This window comes from Hoplias malabaricus, chromosome 4 (assembly GCF_029633855.1).
Source record: "Hoplias malabaricus isolate fHopMal1 chromosome 4, fHopMal1.hap1, whole genome shotgun sequence".
Classification (NCBI taxonomy): domain Eukaryota; kingdom Metazoa; phylum Chordata; class Actinopteri; order Characiformes; family Erythrinidae; genus Hoplias; species Hoplias malabaricus.
This window is the reverse complement of record NC_089803.1, coordinates 23949035-23969698: the sequence shown is the minus strand read 5'-3', so window position 1 is coordinate 23969698 and position 20664 is coordinate 23949035. Positions and strand designations below refer to the sequence as shown.

General features: G+C 39.4%; 2 protein-coding genes across 3 annotated transcripts in view; one reads left to right on the top strand and one right to left on the bottom strand.

The window, feature by feature from the left end:
• The window catches only part of LOC136693991 (dedicator of cytokinesis protein 2), a 111239-nt gene that overhangs the window by 52622 nt on the left and 37953 nt on the right, over positions 1 to 20664 (top strand). For both annotated transcript variants that reach the window (XM_066667309.1, XM_066667310.1), the window contains one exon: positions 721 to 816. In XM_066667309.1, coding sequence (XP_066523406.1) covers positions 721 to 816 — 96 coding nt within the window. The remainder of the gene's footprint in view (positions 1 to 720; positions 817 to 20664) is intronic.
• Positions 2755 to 8775, bottom strand: LOC136694035 (uncharacterized). Its single transcript, XM_066667373.1, has 3 exons — positions 7235 to 8775; positions 6356 to 6430; positions 2755 to 2950 (listed from the first exon to the last, which is right to left on the bottom strand). The coding sequence occupies exons 1-3, from the start codon at positions 8773 to 8775 to the stop codon at positions 2782 to 2784; spliced, it is 1785 nt and encodes a 594-aa protein (XP_066523470.1). The 3' UTR covers positions 2755 to 2781.

Genomic DNA, 20664 nt, shown 5'->3' with positions numbered 1-20664 from the left:
ACACACACACACACACACACACACAGCTTCATTCTACTCATTCTTGGTAATGATAGTGTTATTGAAGTCTTAATTGTAACCCTTTATCTGTGTCTGTGGAGTGTGTGAGAGTAAATTGTGTGTGCATGTGTGTGTGTGTGTGTGTGTGTGAGGGAGAAAGAGAGAGAGAGAAAAGGGGGTTTTTAGAGGGAGGAGACTGTGCTTCATTGAAACAGTTTAAATAGGATGTTGCTTTGCAGTTTTTATATGCCAGGCAGCATAAATTGAAATCCAATTTGTTTTGCACCCCCAGTTTCTAAAGCCTTTTTTACTTCATTCAACACAATGCATTACAAGAGAAAAAATAATTTTGTACATTATGTCACTCTGAAAGTGCCACTTTGTAGTTTGTTTTTACTAAAACAGACCACCCGAAACTCGATTTCAGGCAGAATTACCTCCCGTGTTTCTCTGTGAAAATTGACTTTGATTTGCACCTTTGGGTAATGGTCATTTGCAAGAGACCCCTTAGAGGAGGTAACCTTTTTTCATTTGAAACATGCTTGTGGTTGGTTGCTGCTGTCAATAGGGCAACATGTGGCCTGGTTATGTTGTCCTTGCAATTGTTTGTGATTGGCTGTGCGAGTAAGTCAATATTAAAGAGTGCTTATTTAGTTCTTCGCATGGTTTCTAATGCTGTCTCTTTTTCCTTCTCTATTATTTGTGTTTGTGTGGTCACAGGGGGATACATTTCAACACATTCAAGACATTGTGAAGTCTCTGCTGCGGACCATAAATTGCACCGTTATCACCATGGGCAGAGAACACACCCTCATTGTGAGTTTTACAAACAGCTTATTATATTTATTCACCTTCATACTTTTTCCAATTTCTTTTGGACTTCTTTTGTCTTTCTACTGTATCCAGCCTAAACAGGATGTGTTTAATTGCTACAGGACTGTGTGAATTTTACACATAACCTACACATCAATTTTTTTCTTTGTAAAACATGAGACAAATCATTGTGTATTAGGTGCAAAACCTTAACTCGTTTTTGTTGATTCATGGTAAAAGCATTAGAACTGTTTCGTACACCTAACTCTTTGTTTGTCCTCCTGTTCTGTCCTCTCATATTCCTGACCCTCCTTTGCCCACATCACCTTTTTGCTATTTTGTTGATTCACTATAAAAACATTAGTTTCCATACACCATCCATACACCATGCTGTGTTTGCTGTTCTCTGTTGACTCAGGTAAGGTCAAATTAGACACCTTTATCATTTTCTCTGTAGTACTGCTGTTAAACTGTATCTAGGTGTACCTCCATTTTTCATTTCTGATTCTTTTTATGAAAGTATTACCTCTGGAACCTCCACATTCTCAGAAGGGAAGCGAGCAGAATATCTAGTCATTCTTTGTAGTTACCATACATATTTCTCTGCTACATAAAAAAACCCCACACACACAACAAAACAAAATACAAAAATACACATCAGATTTCGTTCCACACAGCTACCAGCCAATCTGAAACAAATGCTGCATCAAAATAATTTTTTTATTTATATCATCCCAAATATGTCAGTTACAAACAGCTGTGACTGTGACGACAGCTAAAGGGTGGGTAATGAATTGTGGGTAATGTAGTTTTCAGCTTATTCAAATAGCAGTTTACAAAAATACAGTAATAGGGACGTGTCTATGTTCAAGACAGACAAAAAGCGGAAGACTAAATATGTGTGTCTACGTGGTATGCGAGCACCTGATTGTGCATCCATTCCACTAATGAAGTCAAACTGTGCAACTAGAGTGACTGTATGAGAAAACCTAATACATATCCATTTCTTTCTAATCTCCTGTCTCCTGTCTGTGTTGTACAGTTACCATTACTGCATCCATATTACCTTAGCCTCAAAATAATCTTGCTATGAAGAGCAACTTGGGCAATTGTGTATGCGAGGCAGCAAGGCTTAAATAGTTAAACAGACTTTTCCTTTTTATCCATTTCCTCAATACCTGACTGCGCAAATCCCTCATCACTCCTTTTCGAGAGTTTCAGACTTCAAGCAACCAATTAAGACAGGTGCATCTGGGATGTAGCTGTTTCTACATTTCTAATGTTAAGGTATCGGTAATTGGATAACAATCCACACTCTCTGTTGAGGTTCCACTGAGGTTACCACAGGCTTAAGTTGAGAGGAACTTCAGACATCTACATTTACACTTGAGGCAGGGAACACTGTGATGAAATATCATTACTTGAGACATGGTGTCTCTATTGGGTTAGCATTCTGTCAGTCATTTTGAAGGGTAATATTGACTGGATCTCAGTTCTGTCAGTCAGCTGAGAAGGGGCTATTGATTGGCTGGAGTCTCTAGCTGTTGGTTCCCTAAGGGTTCCAAGTGTCCTGCAGGGATTTTCTCTCCTGCTGGGTTTTTCCCCTTGGCTTCATGCCATTTCTTTCAAATGAACTTAAAGTATGGGACCGCCAAAGTAAATCCGATAAAGATAAAGAGTACTTTCAGCTTCTTCTCCTGAAAGGAGAGCTGCTTTGTTTCTGCAGATTCAACCACACTTGGTTTGAGATATCCGGATTCATGAAGTCCTTTGGATACACTTCCATATCTCCATGATAATTGTGCTGGTGCAACTCAACTGCTACTTCAACATTTTCAGAAAAAAGCCATAAACACGTAGACCTGTTCCTTGGTGACAGACAGGGATTCTGTAATTGGAATGATCAGAGCCTTTGGCTCTAATAGCGATGCTCATGGTAACCGTTGTCGCAGTGTTCGTTGATAAGGGCTACAGCCACCAGAAGCATTTCTTGCGGAGTTTCTTGACACGGTTCTTGGTACGAGGTCGAGATGGTGCTGGTTGTTTAGGGATGGATGTTGGAACATCATATTCCAAGTCCAGTGCCTCAAGGACATTCTGGAAACGTCCCTCTTGAAGCCGGAAGTCATGCTCAACACTAGAGAAAGAGGGAGAAGTCTGTTATATAATTACAACTTTGTTCAATGTGAGCTGTGAATGTCTTGAACAGAATAAGATTCAGATATAATTTAGTGGCCTACATCAGTGAGTTTTGTTGTATTTAAGGCGTATAAAAACCGTGATAAGCCGGCACATAATCAATATATAGAATTAGTCCAAATCGTTTATCCATCATTTTTAATGTCTACAGATTTTCCACTGATCATTGTATTGTGAAAACTACAGATTCTACTTCTAAGATGAAAAAATAAAGAAAAAAACAACAACATTGTTATTCATCGCGTCTAAGAACAGAAGATCGTGTTATGTCTTGTAAACGAACAATATTTGACTTTGAAATAAAATAGGAGAAAGACACGGTGAGGTTTATATTTAATCTAATCATTAAGGTGCTTATGACAGATTGTTTGTCAAGTCTAGAAAGATGGCTTTTCCTTGACATAAAGCATACAGCATTATCCCAAGACAACTAAGACAACACAATAAGAGGACAACACATAGTCATGCACACATGTTTATACGTCATACACATACACACACACACACACACACACACACACACAAACACACACACAAATACACCTTGATTCTCCCTGATTCTCATTTTCAAAGGGTTCAACCCAAAGCCTGTGTTCTCTCTCTCTCTCTCTCTCTCTCTCTCTCTCTCTCTCTCTCTCTCTCTCTCTCTCTCTCTCTCCTCTCTAGTAGCCTAAAAGTCTTTCTTTAGTTATTTCCATTTTTATCTCATTCTGAAACACTCCTCAGACTCCTCTCTGGGGCAACTGCGTTGTATTTCTCTGTGTAAGTGGTTGTGAGCAAAGGTCCATCACAACATTTAATCTTATCGTAGGATGCTATACTGAACCTACTGCCATATGTGAGGGGCCATGCCCTATTGTACATTGTGTGTATGCATCTGTGTAAGAGAGAGACACTCTAGACAGCACTGTAAAAGTGTGTTACACAATGTATTAAAGCTTCAGTGCTTTTTTAGCACTACAGAGTTCTGTTCTCTGTCTGTAGATACAGTATATTGATGTATCCTTCTTATTGTGTATTGTCACTGTCCAAAAAAAAAGTTCTTTAAAAGGTTCTTTAATGCTCCTGCCACTCATTTTTATAATTTTGTTTTAACAATAATCTATTTGTTTCATGATATAATTGCTGTGAAGTGGCACAGAAAGAGACAATAGGCTTTGTTTTGAAATTAAAATTATTTTCGAATGAGATGGTATTTGGTTACCAGGGCTTAATCAAATGTGAACAAATCAGAGTTTCTTCTGTCAGTTTGTTTGTGGCATTTGTACTTTATTTTGTGTTGAAATGTTGTGATGAACCGAATATTATAAATGGTTTAAAATGACACAATTTGACTTTCATCAAAACAAAATTAGTTTTTTCCTGTATATAATATATACTGTATTTAAATACTGTATTGGAGGCACTTGGTTTTGTTCTGATGTAAGCGTTTATAAGCTTGATATGTAGAGACTTGCCCATCGTTTTTTTTTTTTTATTAGACATTGGCAGTATTCTAAAATAAAGCATTATAATAATGCACTTGATATATGTATCAAATTTATTTTTATTGTTTTACTTGGTACTGATACTGAAGTCTAAATCTGGGCATTGGGACAGCCCTAGCAATACATTTTTAGTGAAGATGAGTAGAGAGTTGTTGGAATGGGCAAAATGGAGTGCTTTTGAGAAAGAGGAAGGGACGGGAAAATGGGCAGTGAAGTTTCAGGTGTAGTAACCTGTGTGTGTGTGTGTGTGTGTGTGTGTGTGTGTGTGTGTGTGTGTGCATGCCTACTCCATTAGACACACTTCGCGTGAGCATGAAATGAGTTCAAGGAACAGTGAAAGATGGAGAGATAGAATCTCTTAGGGAGACAGTTGAGAAATGCAAACAGAGAGAGAAGGAGAGAAAGAGAGAGAGGGAAAGCACTTTGTGTATAAAACCGTGAGGGGCTCATAGGGAGAGAGGAAGTGCTAAGAGAAAGGGCAGAGATGGCCAAAGTGGAAAGGAGGAGACATGAAGTAGTGAGCTGGGAGAAATGGAGCAATAGTAGAGTGGAGGAATGAATAAAGGATGAATGATGAGAGAGGGAAAAGGTTATTTCTGTTTAGAAATCCCTGTAAAGCACAATATCGCTCCAGAAAGTGAGATGGAGAAAGTGGTTTGAAGAAATTATAAATTTCCAGCTTCTCTCTTACTGTCTTACTGTGTTTGCGTGTGAGTGTTTGAGAAAAAGAAAGCATTAGATGATGTTATGAATGCAAACAGGCATTTCTGATTTTGCGTCCCAGCTGAAATGCACTGTGAGATTTCAGATGATTTGTGAGCTGCAAATGAAAGTGTCTATTAAACCATGTTTATCCGACAGTGCTCTTGTGCGGCAGAACCTGCTGTGTGTGTAGCTTTGTAAGATTAAGTGTATCATGTCGGTGTGTGTGTGTGTGTTGTTTGGAGGGTGTGTATGTTGTGCCCTTGGCTTCTCCCACTGTATTGTTGTGGGATTAAGCTTTAGTAGAAAAAAGGAGCTCCTCTTAATTGATTCCTGAGGCTGCCTTTACCTCAGTGTCTAAATCTGGGTATTTGTGCATGTATGGAAAAGCATAAAGGAGATCAAGAAGCTTGAAGTGTTTGTGTATGCATGGGTCACAGAGCGTGTGTTTGTGTGTGTGTGTGTGTGTGTGTGTGTGAGAGAGAGAGAGAAGTTCAGAATAGTGGAATAATTTTGATGCTTTTCATCCCGGTAGGAGAGAGTGCAGAGGAACTGGCAGCTTAAAATGAGAGAGAGAGAGGGAGAGGGGGGGGGGGAAGAAGAGAAAGAGAGGGAGAGTGAAAAAGCATGAGAAGACGAAAAGGAGAAAGATTAAAGGCAGCAAAGGTGAAGCAGGAAAGACAGAATGAAAAGAGTTGAAGAAGAGAAAAAAGTAAGCAACATGGGAGAGAGAGAGAGAGAGAGAGAGAGAGAGAGAGAGAGAGAGAGAGAGAGAGAGAGAGAGAGAGAGATTTGTGAAGAGTACATTTCAAGCTTGTAGCAAGGCGACTGGAGACAGGAGTGGAGCATCTCAGTGCTTTTGTTGTGAATCTGCTATTGCACTATTGCATATCCTGTGGTGCTCTGGGCCTGTGTGTGTGTGTTCCACAAGGCTTTATTTTTCTTAATTGGCACTGTGAACCCTCTGAGTCTTAATGATAAAACGCTACCGAGCAGAACATCCTTCAGCCTACAGCAGTACAACAAATCCACTTATTAAAGTCATATAAATAACCACCTCAAACACATCAGCCCAGCTTTTGGAAACATGTTTGCTAAGTGAGACTGTGCCAACGTTAATGTGAAATGCACTGTGTTAGTGTAGTGAAATATACCTGTAAATGATGCAGGCTGTTTTCTGACAGGTCGAACAGTTGTTGATGTCCTGTCCTGTTCTATAGGAGCATCGTCTGTTTAAAAAAAATAAATAAAATAAAATAAAAAGGTAATAAACACAATTTTTAGCATTTTAAAATACCACATGTAGAAGGCTAGCAAATGACACTTAACTCACACATACACACACACACACACACATGCACAAACAGAGCAGAGCTGTCTGTCAGGAGGAGCTGATGAGAACTGACAGCATAAGGAGAGGTGGCAATGAAAGGCCAAAAAGGAGGGTGACAGAGGCGAGGGAAGCGCAGGGAAGCGAGAGGTGACATGATGAAGAGATTATGCAGAAGAGAAGCAGGCAGAGGAGAAGGGGCAGAATGGAGAGAGGTAAGAGGGAAGGGATTGGTTAAGTGAGTAGGATAAATAAGGATTGGAGGCAAGAGAGACGAAAGGGAGAGATGAGAGAAGAGAAACGAAGACTACAAGATGAGAGAGAGTGGCGAAGGAGGGAGAATTCCTATTGATGATTTTGATTCCTGAAGGGTTGCTGCTAGAGGCCAGTTTCACCACGGGAATTAGGGGATGTTCAAGCTGTGGAATACTGAATAAGTCTGTGAGTTTCAAAACCAAATAAAGTCACCAACTCACTCTTATTCTGTCTCTCTCAGAATAGTCCCCAGTCCCACTCACTTTCTCTTTCACACATTCTCTCCCTCCACTTGGTTTCTCTTTCTTCCTCAGACTTTTTGCTTCTATCAGCTTTTCTGTTTTTTCCCACACTCCCCTTTATACTGTAAGTGTTCTGTCTTTCCCCCTGTCTCGCTGTCTCTCTCCCTCCCCCTCTCCTCTTTTTCCTCTCCATCTTTTCTTCTTACCCCTCGCTCATAGCTTTGCTCTTCTCCAGATCCTGAATCACATTGAGTAGAACTTTGATCTTCTCTTGATTGGACAACAGGTTCTCCTCTATGTCCTGGAGTAGTCCTTGTAACGCCATTGGCACCCCATTGCACTGTGGGATGTCTGTTGATGCTGTGTCCTTTTGCAGGGCTTGAGTAGGGTCTACAGGGCATGGCTTAGTTTCTGTGTCCTTCTCTACAATAAGTACTTGATCGGCAGGAGGTGTTTTTGGTGTGCCCTTGATTTCTGACTTAGTCAGAGTTTCCGGTGATGCTGCTTTAGGTGTTTGCTCTATAGATTTGGCAGGTGAGGAGTTTTTAGGTGGGAGTTTGGGTGTGGCTTTTGGTTCTGCGCCAATAGAAAGCACCGGGGGGGCGGGTTTAGGGGTGATGTGCACAGATAATTGTGCACTCTCAGGAGCTGGAGGTGTTTGCTCATTCATACACTCTTCTTTAGGCTGTGTTCTTTTCAGCATTTGTTGCTTTTCCTGTGCTGTTCCTTCTACAGGCTGTGTTTTCTTTATAGGCATTCCTGTTTGTGCATTTTGCGTTTGTGTGTGTTGTGATGACTTCTGTTTACTTAGTCTTTTAGATGGATGTGTGGCCAGTGATTCATTTTTACAGATTTTATTGTGTACTTGTTGTGGTGTCAAGTCATTTGTAAGTGTCTGCATTTCTTGTGTGGTTGTATCCTTTGTGTGTGACTGGGTGTAGTTAGAGTTACTCTCTTTGTGTATATTCAGTGTGTGAGGAGTGTTTGTGTTTGTTTCTGTAGAATGTTGCTTCTGGAGTCCAGGCAGGTCCTTTTTTGGTGGAGTCGGGAGAGTCATGCTTGCTCGAATCTGATTGGAAGCTTTTTTGCGACAGGCATGCACCATGCATGGTGGTAGTTGCGATTGCCTGCGTCCACACGTACCACACAGTCTTGGTGATGTCATCATGCGGCAGGGTCGCGGGGGCGTGGCATAGGAGCTCACGCTTCCATATTGCGCCACGGGACGAGCCTTCTCCCCTCTCAGTGAGTGACCCCGCCTGGGTTCCTGTGTCTTTGTTCGAACTTGGCCTCCCACCTCTGCAGTCTCTGCCCCCTCGCTGCAGACTCCACCCACCAACTCGGGTGCCACTATGCTGCCGTTGACATACCGAACGTTCCGCTTTAAATTGCCTTTGCATCCTGTTTGACTGGAGTTAGTCTGGACTGCTTTTATTTGACAGTAGATGCTACCATCTTGTGACATGTCATCCTGGGACACTTTGCTTATGCAGTTCAGGACTGTCCCCTTCATGGCTGGCCTTGCTCTGTCCAGGGACATGGTTTCTGTGGAGACAGAGACTCCAGGGGCTGTGCCGGTTGGCTGTTTTGTCCTCTTTAAAGAGGGGTGAGAGCGTAAACCTGGCGACGTCTGCACCCCCACGCTGCATAGCGGACCCCATTTCTGTGACAGGATGGCCCGCCCCCCCGCAAGGGGCACCCCAAGCGCTGGCACCGGATTGGTCGTTTCGGCTGCCCTTCGGCCCATCACCTGCTCCAGCTGGCTCAGCCCCCTGAGCGGGAGCTGGAGGGTGAGGGATGTATTCTAGCCAACATTTTGCTTGATCCAGAAATGTTTATACTTCATAGAATGTTAAATATGTGTGTGTGTGTGAGAGAGGGAAATAGGACTAAATAGTCTCTAATGGTCTTATTAGATGAAAATCCTCTTGTATCTCCAAACTTTTTGGCTTTGTTTGTGGTGTTAGGTCCTTAGAGATGTTCTGCTTTGGCTTGATATCACCGTGCCATTTGCTTGGTCCCCTTGGCTGCCTTTGCACCTGTCCAAGAGATGGAGAGCACATGTCAATGAAGATAGTCCAGTTAAAACCGAGTTGCTCAACTCTGTCAATGGATGGCAGGTTTGAAAGTGGTAGTTTTGTTGATTTCCTGAAATAACACGCCTACTTAATCTGTTAAATATTTGCTTTAGTAGAAAACCCATGAGTGAGTGACAACAAAATACAGCAAACAACAAAAAAAGGCTCTCTACATCTGATACAGAGCTTTAGAGTGTGGCGTGGTGTGACTATTGTTTTTGGAAGACTTTTTAAAGCATCACATTGTAATGTTCATTTATTCATTCATTCATTATCTGTAACTGCTTATCCAGTTTAGGGTCTCTGTGGTTCCGGAGCCTTCCTGGAATCATTGGTCTCTAGGCAGGTTCACACCCTGGAGGGGGCGCCAGTCCTTCACAGGGCAACACACACACTCACACACACCTATGGACACATTTGAGTCGCCAATCCACCTACCAACATCTGTTTCTGGACCGTGGGAGGAAACCTTAGCACCCGGAGGAAACCCATGCCGATACAGGGAGAACACACCAAACTTCTCACAGACAGTCACCCGGAGTGGTGTATAGGTCCCTGGAGCTATGTGACTGCAACAACACTGTGCCGCCCTACATTTTAATGTTGTTTCACCTAATAAAAAAACAAAACAAAAAAAAACAAACACTAGCCTAAATCAGATTGCTGTATACCACAGATAATGAGTTAAGATCTGCTCATAAATATATAATGTGAAAAACACGAGTGCTTTAAATGGGCGAGTCTATGTCTTATCTGAGCAAACAATCAAAATTGATTAAACCTTTTAAAGTGAATAGAGTCTTTACTACAGAGTTAAATTGGGAAATCACTAGTCTATTCCAGATTCCAGCACTTCCTAACAGTCCATGGGCTTTCCTGAATTAAAGTGTCTTCATGATACTTTCATCAGCGCCACAGAGCAGACAAATGAAAGAATTAGGAACTTTCAGCCTCAAAGTTTTTTAAGCCCCAGTCAAGGTTTGCCTAAGCAGCAGGCTACAGTTCATTAAATAACCGCTCATGAAGTGCGACTGCCCCTAATATGGGATTTCTTTAAGCCAGTTTTAGACCCAAGCTGCCACTTGTGCTGTGCCTGCTGGAGGCTTATTACAGGGACATTTCTGCACTGTGGCCTCTGAAATGTCACAATTTTCTTAAAAGCCAGCGAGAACAACTAGAATGTCTGAAAAATAAAATAAAATAAGCTTTTTCAGAGGGGAAATAAATAACCCTTTGCTTCCAGGATAAGAGCTTGAAATGTGAATAGCTTTTAAAACAAATGCCAAACAAAGTGAAATATAAAAGAAAATAGGGACCTGAATTAAGTTATTTTTCCCCATTTTGTTACAGAAAAAGCAGAGTGTTCTCCAGAATTTATGGAGCTGGGACGAAAACTCCTTTCAAAGCACTTTTTATTATACTTCAGAGATTTTGTTTTAATGTGTTTGCATGAACTCTCATGCTCACTCGGTGCTGCTTTCAAACACCCAGAAAGCCTGCCACCTCTGTTTGTCCCCCGAATGTCAAGTTAAGCTATGGGAACATAATCAAAACCTGCACTGAATAATAATACAGGTTAACCATGTTCTTGATAAGTCTTTCTCTCTCCTTTTCCATACTTCCTTCTCCTTTTCTTCATCTCTGTCTTTCTTTTCATCATCTCTTTTCTTTCTCTTTATTGTCTGCCTCTGTCTGGCACTGTCTTCCTCTTTTGCTCTTTCTATCATTGCTCTTCCTCTCTCCCATCCTTCCTCTACGTCCCACTTGTTGAATTCTTTCTAGTGTTCCTCCAGTCCTTCTCTCATCGACTCTTTTGATATTAATCCCTCAAGCCCCTCTGTTCCTCTCCTCTTAATTCCAAACCCCTACTGTTTTAAATTAGGGATGTGCTCTTTGTCTCTTGGTTCTGTTGAGTGTAAGCACTCTTTCTCTCTTTGAGCTGTTATCTTGTCCAGGGCTAAGCCTTGTCTTTTTGACTGAGTTGCCTCTAAGCTGTTGCTCTGCTCTTATTCACTTGGTGTGCGCGCACACGCGTTTGTGTGTGTGCGTGTGCGCTTATTTGGTGGATCGTTAGCCTAATATGTTAATGACCCCCATTAGCCTCTGACAGAAGGACATTAATAATAAGCAATGCAGCACACACACACAAACACAAATAAACACTATATATTGCATGAGAAACAGGTATGGGTGTGTATGCTCCATATTCGTAATCAAATATTCACACCCAAGCATGCAGACACACGCACATGCCTTTGTTCCTCATTAAGTGGTGTGTGGAAGTGTGAACTTGATTAGGATGCTGAAAGGAAAGGCAGAGGAAGTGGGAGAGACTTTTGTGTGTGTGTGTGTGTTTGCAAATGTGTGTGTAAAGAGTGTTTGAAGCTAATTTAGCAGGGGATTTGAGTGCATTACATCTTTAGAATATCAGAAGGCTATTTTCCATCTGTTATTTTGATTGGGTTACTGTTCATATTAACAAAGAATCACTGTAGACATCAGAGCAATCACAGCATAATCACTATGTTTCTCATCAAATCCACACACGTTTGGTTAATCAGACTCTCTCCATTAGGAAATTTGTGAGTCTGTGTGTAGGGAATAATTTCACCTCTAATTTTGCTCTATTTTGATCTATTTTTTATGGAGTTGTATTCATTTTGTGTGCCTTTTAATATTTTCTTCAAACAGGAGATATGTTAATGCATGGAAAGCAAACATTTCTTATGTGTAAGGTTATTTTGTGGGCTATGTCCAGTTCATGTGGAATTCTGGGGTTAGTATTGATTATGAATAAAGTTAAACCTATAAAAGGTTAGCTGGACAACTAGTATAGAATTAAATTGTATTAGTTATTTGGAGATGGGTTATTTTGGAGATTCAAAAGACTTTATTTAGCTGTGTATTTAGCATAGATCAGGACAGCTGGTGTAAATTTGTGGTGTTATTTTTGAGATCGATGTGACTGTAATTTTTATGGTTGCTACATGAGATGTGCTACGCTGCTCACATAACTATGGCTTATTTTTAATTTTTGTGCAGCAAATCTGGAGGAATTGAGATATTATATATATAATTACATATAAATGTAAAACCACTGCTATATTACAGTCACAGACTGTCACATATTTATGACACTTTCAGCAGAGGGGACACAATCCTACAGACCCTGAAAGTCTTTTCCAATACATGAAATGTCTGAGAATATGCAGATTTATACTAATGCCATGTTTTTCTCCAGAGCTCATGGTGGTTAATTTCGTTTATTGTGTTTGCTCATTTTTATAGCCCAGAGCTCTGAGCTGAATCAGAGCTCAAAACACACACAGCACTGTTTTCGGGCCTTGGTCAGCTTTGTAGATCTCCTTCGAGAATTGCCATTGATGTTTTTTTCTTTGTTTATCTGTTTGTTTTCCATGAGTATGTGACTTTTTGCAAGTATTGGCTTGTGTCTGTTGCTACTCGATGGATTTGTTGAAGAAATATATAACACAAATTCTTGTTGTGAAAAATCCTCACAAAACTCAAGGCTTCAACTAAAATTAAGAAAGAAGTATACTCTGATGATCTGACCACACTATAACATGAACTGTTGGACAGTTGGTTTAGAATCGTAAGATCATTTTGATAATGTACAAACCCCATTTTCAGATAAGTTGGGACACTTTAAAAAATGCACTAAGGATTAAAATCTAATTTGCTAAATTCCCTTGAAATTTTATCTTACCGATGAAAGCGCTTTCCCTGTTTCTACATGGGTTTCCTCCAGGGACCTCGGTTTCCTCCCACAGTCCAAAAACACACGTCGGCTACTCAAATATGTCCATAGGTATGTGTGTCACACTGCGATTGACTGGACACAGATCCAAATACTTTTAAAAACAGAGTTTATTTTTCCTCAGTTTTTGAAATGTTCCCCTTCCAGACGAATACGAAAACGGTAGCACAATCACGCCAGTCCAGTATGGGGCCATAGTATCTCTAAGAGAGATATCAAAACATGAACAACACAACAAAGCATGAGAACAACACAATCCCAATTCACTCCATACTCTCTATGTAGTGCACTATGCAAGTCAGGAAATTACTCAAACTAGGTCTTAATAGTGCATTATATATTTCTAATACAGCATGATTTATATTTATTCAAATGTGGAATCTGAAATCTAGTGCTATCTGCATGTGTATGTTGTAGTTTAATCATGTATGTAATTCACTATATTGGGAGTGAGAAGCTATTTGAATATCAGCCAGATACAAGCATGATGTGTTTACCCCTTCCACACGAGAACACCGACAACTGCGTTTTCAGGTCTCCACCTTAGAGAGCATTTTCGAAAACCTCAGTTGATAGTGACCTAAAACGCCGTTTTTGTGTGATCCATCAGTATGCCAGATGTGAACACAGATGCAAGGGAAGATTTGTAGGACAGGAGGAGAGGAGACAAAGGGTCATTTTGTTACAAATGAGGGCGAGACTATTGAAAGGTTCACTGTAACAATAAAAGCCTGAAACTCTACCAACATTTCAGTGCACACATTTTTCGTTTTTTACAACTGGTTGTAGCAGAGAGGGATATGAGAAATGTGGAATGTGAAAATGGTTTATTTATACAACACAAACAAAATATATTAGACACTACTGTGATGGACATAGCTGCATGGACAACATTATTGTTAATTAATGCATTCAGCTGCTGCATCAAGAAATGCAACCTGAAACTGTATCGTTCTAAAGGAATCTGAGATCGACCAAGAAACAGTGGAAATGTGTTCCGTGTTCAGACGAGTGCACATTTTGATTCATTTTTTGGAGAAAAACAAAACAGATGTAGATTTCTGTGTGCCAAAAATAAAACAGACCATCCACACAAAAACTGCACAAATCATCAGTTGTCTAAAATGAAAACAGTATCTGTGATGATCTGTGTGTCAGCAGGACAATACCAGGCCTTATTTTGCTTATTTTGTTAGAACAGCGTGGCTTCATAAACAGACAGTGGGTGCTTAACTTGCCTGTCTGCAGTCCAGATCTATCTACTATTGACAATATATCGCATCATGAAGAGACTCAGACAGCTGCAACTACAGACTTTTGAGCAGTTCAAGTGTTGTGTACAGAAAGAATGGGCACACTTCCACTTGCAGAACTGCAAAAGTTAACACCTGGAGTTCCCATCTGAGTAAAAATTTCAGGTAAAAAACCTGGGACAGCAACATATTTACCAGTGAGTCTCATCACTTTTCTTGTAGGCATTTTTCTAAATGTATTTAGATTTATATAATAGTATTGTTTGTCATTAAAATCACTGAAAATCGTTTTGTGTCAAGTGAATAAACAGATTTCAGTTTTTGCTACAGTTTAAGAAAGTTCCACAACTTCTGGAAATAGGGTTTATATAAGACTTAGTTAACAGGACTAGCTGGTGAGTAATATGTTTTCAAACAGAGCTTGATGGTGTCTAAAAACAAAAAAAAATGAAACCTCAGAGGAACATTGTATACATCTTTGAAGAACTGTCAGCTATTCAGTTTAGAGTGCATTACCTATTCATTACAAATAGTACATTTGTATTCAGTTGTGTCCTTAAATGTGTAATTGACTTTTCACGCTTGAAATGACCCATATTTTCTTACACACACACACACACACACACACACACACACACACACACACACCACACACACAACTTAACATTGCATTCCTGTCAGGTCTTGTCCATTAATGTTATGCTGCGCTTCAGCAGTAGCAGACACTGATATTTCAGTTTTTATCCTTCACACTCTCTTGCTCCTGAACACACACACGTAACACACAAACATACCTCTTTCTTTTGCTCACACACGCACATGTCTTTTCTTCAAAGCCTCCCTGATCTCTCTATCCACTCTAAAGCAGGCCTAATATTCATCCCTCCCCACCACTTTCACAGTCATTCTTTTTGACTTTGTGTTTCACCTTCTGTCCCTCTCTTCCCCATGGACACATTGCTCCTTTTAAACACTCTACGTGTGTGTTTATGTGTGTAAGAGTGATATAGAAAAAGAGACAGAATGTGTGTGCATGTATGAGAAAGATATTACTAACGGATAATCATTAATTGATTTTAGTTGGTGGTTTAGTTTAAAGAAGTGCTGTCTGCACTGGTTTCTCTGTTCTTGTGTGTGTCACATTAAGGGACTAAAACCCGTTTACGCATTCATTTGTGGGGACATTTCCTCCTTCTGTGGACGTCTGTGTAATGACCCCACAATGCATGAAAACAAATTTGTATGAGAGTGAGAGAGCGAAAGAGAACGAGAGAGATTGGTGACAGAGTGCTTCATCCGCAGCTCCCTGGATATCGATTGTTGGCTGGTGTCCCTGCAATCCAAATAAAAGAGACCACACACACACACTCTCACTCTCTCTCTCTCACACACACACACACACACACACACTCTCTCACTCCCTCACACACACACACACACACACGCACACACACACACACACACACACACACACACACACACACACACACACACACACACACACACACAAACAGTTCTCTCTTATTCACTTAGCCTTCTAATAAACATGCATACCCATAAAGCAAGCAATACAGTGGCACTGACACTGCACACCACATATGCGTAGTGGCTGGTTTCTAAAGTGCACACGAATGGTCTTCTGTCTTGACTTGCTACTCGAGACAGAGGACCAAAAAGGGAAAGTGTCACAATGTGGTATAAAAGGCAGAATTTCAGTCAACTGCATTTAAAGCTGGAATGTGAAACATCCTAACATCCAATTACTGCATGGAACAAATTGGAGTAGCTTGTGCTTTACTGGCATCCAAACCTAGTGAATTAAGAGAAAGTAACACACTCTTCCTTGAATCACAGTTACTGGGATTTACAAAGATCAATTCAACTAACACAAACACTATTCACATTCAAAACTGACCATTTACAAAACCATGACATGTTTCTTGAATTCCAAGTGGAAGATTTTAAATTGCACTTAAATACAGAGTGAAAACTCACTTTCAATTCAGTTTTCTGCTGCATTCTGAATTAGCTCAACACCTATATGGAGTTGTTGAACAATATGGAGCCAACTAGGACCCAGCTGCCCCATTACTGGAGAAACCTATGGTCAGTTTGTGCCATGCTTCACAACCCATGTCATATATTTATTGTGAAAAAAAACAGAAACAACTGCAGAGATGTGGAAATATATATATATATATAAGCATTTTTTATGGATGATGCTGTACTAGAGTTTGGTTTAATATTGTTCATTAACTTGGCAGTATTTTTGGATTAATTGCTAGGTGTAGATGTACAGATTCACTATATGGAAAAGCTTGCTGGGTGGACAGTAAGTAGGTGGACAGTACGTAGGGGCTGCTATGATTGGTTGACAATGTGTACTTTTTGGGGATGTGTTATTTACTTAAAAAAGCACATGGTAATGCTCTGTAATGCTTAAATAACGCACATTTAACATTAACAGCATGTTGAGGGAGTAAAGGGGCCAGTTTCCTGTCATGGCACAACAAAAGAAGAAATCACTTGTCACAAGGGGTCGGCACTCATAAAAAAAACCCAAAACAAAACAGTGAGTTCTTGTAGTACACCAAACAACTCCATATAATAACTACATATAATATCTGGTGAAACATTTTCTAACAATTGTACTACACAATTTATATTTTAAGTTAATTGTTATAACTGAAAATACTATGTCAAAACTAAACATAGTGAGTGTCACAGTAGTGTTGTGATTAGAGCCCAATTAACAAGCAACAAGACGTGAACTGAGAAATTTTTTAATCTAAAGGTTGGTGATTAGAAAGGGTTTATGTCCTGGTGTTTTTGGAGCTGAAATATACGAGCTGCATTGGGCGAGAGTAGTAACGTATTTGACAGAACCTGACCTTAGCGATTGTTTGTTTACAAAAAGACTGAGGGTCTTTCTCTGTGTAAATTCCAAGTGTCGTGTGATCTACTGTGGCTTTCCGTGGTTTTGATATGGCTTTAATTTAATGTAGTACTGTGAAAATGCTGCATGATACCTTGTGGTGCTGAGGAACTGAAGAGTGTTTGGAGTCAAAAAACAGTGTTGAATTTTTGGACTTTTTTTTTATTGCAATGTGAATGTTCTTTACAACTGTAAAACTTAAATGTTAACATTAACTAGATTAGTTTACCTTTCTGTCTCTTCTGCTCAGTCTTTTGTATCCTTTACTTAAAATTCAATTCACAATGCACAGGTTTTATTTAATAAAATTCTGACACATCAGCAGTAAAATTAATGTAGCAGAAACACTTATGCAATATTTTGTTTAGTGATTTTGTCCAAACTTTAAACCAGCTTAGAGCCAATATACAGAAAATGTGACATTAAATCCTGTACCTAATACATAATAACATTTTTAAGTGGAGTGGATAGAGTAGCCAGTTAGTTTAACTAAAATTGACAAGGTTAATGAATGAGTGAACCCTGTTAAACTCACCTCAATATGTTTTTTACAGTCATTTAACACACAATGAACACCATGAGGTTTACACTTTAGTGTAGTCTGGAATGAAATGTGCTTTATATTTTCTTTGTTTATGAACTATCTGCCATACAATACTCCCAGAACTTCCAAAAGAAGCAGGATATCTCTTACTTCAGAGGTATGCATTGGACTCAGCTTGTCTCTGCAACAAATTCCAAGTCCACCTCACTCCACGACCGCCACAATATTATTTTATATCCAAGTCCTTAGCTAGGCCTCCTCCAATCAGCACTCCAATCAACAGTGCAGGCAACCAAGGCAAGCATGTACTTATTTCAAGACATGTGCAGCCAGCAACCACTTCTTTTTGGAAGTGCCAAATGCAATGCCACTGGACAACTCAACATGCTGGAGGAGAGCACTAAAAGCCCAGCTCTGTCACAAAATCTGACAGATTAATGTGTCACTTGGTACTGTGGGCACTGTGAGGAGAGGAAAACAGGGACCAAATTCCATGACAAAATAAATAGGATTTATACTGTAAATATCACACCATTTTCAAACAAACAATACATGTGTAAAAATACAAAACACAACTATCTAACACACAAGGTTCTTTACAAATCATGATTGTTGCAAATGCATTAACGACATTGAAATAAGAGCTATTTTCTAATGTATTGCACAGATTGAGGTGAAATAAAGCATGGTTATAAAATATTCTCGTGCCATGATTTGCAAATATGTGCAAACCTGTTCTACAAAGGCCATTTCTGAATTACATTGTTTTTTGGCACACATTTACCAGGGACAACCTTTTCTAACCAATGTGAATTGTCTCATAAATATATATCACCCCTCAACAGTGCACTTTACAAGATATGTATAGGTGCTGTGCCAAATTTTGGACAGCGGTTTTGGAAGCAGTATACATATATTTCCTGTTATTTCTGTTTAAAAACATGTGTTATTCTTGATTTTTACTTCACACCAAACAACAGAAGAATACCTAAAAAAGATATAAGCTGTATTGCATTTAACAAACTAAATATGCTTTGGTTTAATTGTTGGTGTAGAATATATCTCAAAGGTAAATATATATAACTAGAGTGTTTTTAAACCAGGATATAGTTGCTCAGCTAGGAGCTCTCTGAACAAAAACTCAGTTATTTAAACATTCTTTAGTGATGGTTTTTAAGCTTTTATATTTATCATGATAGAGAGCACTGTTTCAGCAGATGTCAAAAGAGTATTGGCAAAATTCTACACCACCCCCTTCTGGGGAAGCCACAGTGAAATAAATTTGAGTGTAACATCTACACACCAAGACATGTGAGCAAAATAATTGTGATGTCTATCAGCCTTTGCAACCCAGAGAAAAGAGAGAGTATAATTTCAGCACATATCAAAATAGCATTGCCAAAATTTTACTCCCCCTCTCAACCCCCTGGAGAAGCTACAATAAAATCATTCATGAGTAACATCTACACACTAAGACATTTGACATTTATGGATCTTCACACACAACACACACAAAATCCTGTCTTGAGCCTAGTAAATGCATCACGGCTAACAGGACAATTAACAGCATAATTAAACCAGCCAAAACCAGCACATGTTGTGTTTTGAATGCTTGTCTACCAGCATCACACCAGCAAAAACCTGCATGAAGCAGATTACCCCAGCATGTGGTTCATGCTGATCTAAACTGATTTTTTAACCAGGGATTTGAGGGTTTAATCTGAGGACTAAGACATTTGACCAATCAAAGCTTAAACACTGTCCCTAACAAATATTTACTTTCCTTAGCCAGCTGCTTGCGTTTTACTGTTCAGGTTTTCAGTATAATAAAATGTGTGTAAAACCCACCTCTGTAAGCACACTTGATTTGTTTATAACCCAGCTTTGGTTCAGAAAACAAGTTGTGTTTGTGCCTGGTAAAATTGTGCCAAAAGTCATGTGATCATCACTAAAAGCATTTGTAGAACACATTTCATATTACATCATTTGTGTGCTATTTACAAAATATGTTCTGCTCATCTGTCTACCCACCAAGGGAGCAACGCCCATTGTTCACTAAAAGACTCTCAGCCTCGGAAAGCTGAGGCATCACATATAAACAGCATTGAACAGTGTTATGATATTTGTAATACTGAATAATGAATAATGGGTTCAACTTTAACGCACATTAATTGGATTCTGACTGATTTGCCATTGTCATTATTGAATTGAATGCATTTCAATCTATTAGTTTTACTCAAATTAATAAAATCAGTGCTTGAATTTGAGCCTCAATTCCCTCCCTCACAGCACACTTTGCAATGTAGAACTATCCAGACCCATAAAAATACTGAAATGTATTGTTAAAAACTAATAATAGTGAAGAGTTTTCAGATGTTTTATGTGGCCAATCACTGCCCTGATTCTGGTCTGTTATTTTTTTCTTTTTTAATTATTGTTTATTATACTGTGTATTCTCAGGCAAGTGTTCCAGATTTGATTTATGCAGCTTGTATTGAGCTGAATAATGCTGACAGAATTTAGGAAGTTTAGAGCGTTTTACATGGCCTCTCAACATCAATGTCATTTTCCTCGGAGGAACAGCAGACATTATTTGTATCACTGAGGCTGTGCCGTCTGCCTCTACAGGAGAATATAATGGGGGGTTTGGCTACAATTTGATTTAGTTCACAGAAACTTCTCCATGCGGGAAGCTCTCTGAAGAGTGCACTCTTTTTATTATAAGTAGAAGCCATTACAGAGCACCGTCTACTAGGATAAAAAATAAAGCCACCGAACACTATCATTAAAGGAATCTATTTGACACTCAGGCCCCTCTGTTCCCTCACACATTTGCACACCATATGCACACACAAATTCCCTCCATACTTATAAAGCAGATAAACTACCAGATATAATGACTACAGTTAGTAGTTGTGTGAAGAAAAATGTATAATATTAATTAATGTAAATAATGCATTAGCAAAGCTCACACATACCTTGTAGTCATGCACAAATCTTAATCCAAATCATACATCTGTACATAAACAGATGTAGACACACTTATGC

What these genes read in the sequence shown, in the direction of transcription:
- LOC136694035 (XM_066667373.1), bottom strand. Translation starts at nt 8,775, where the DNA reads ATGGGCCGAAGGGCAGCCGAAACGACCAATCCGGTGCCAGCGCTTGGG. An exon ending in AGCAAAGCTATGAGCGAGGG is followed by an intron (nt 6,431 to 7,234) that starts GTAAGAAGAAAA and finishes TTTTTTAAACAG; the next exon opens with ACGATGCTCCTATAGAACAG. An exon ending in ACAGCCTGCATCATTTACAG is followed by an intron (nt 2,951 to 6,355) that starts GTATATTTCACT and finishes CTCTTTCTCTAG; the next exon opens with TGTTGAGCATGACTTCCGGC.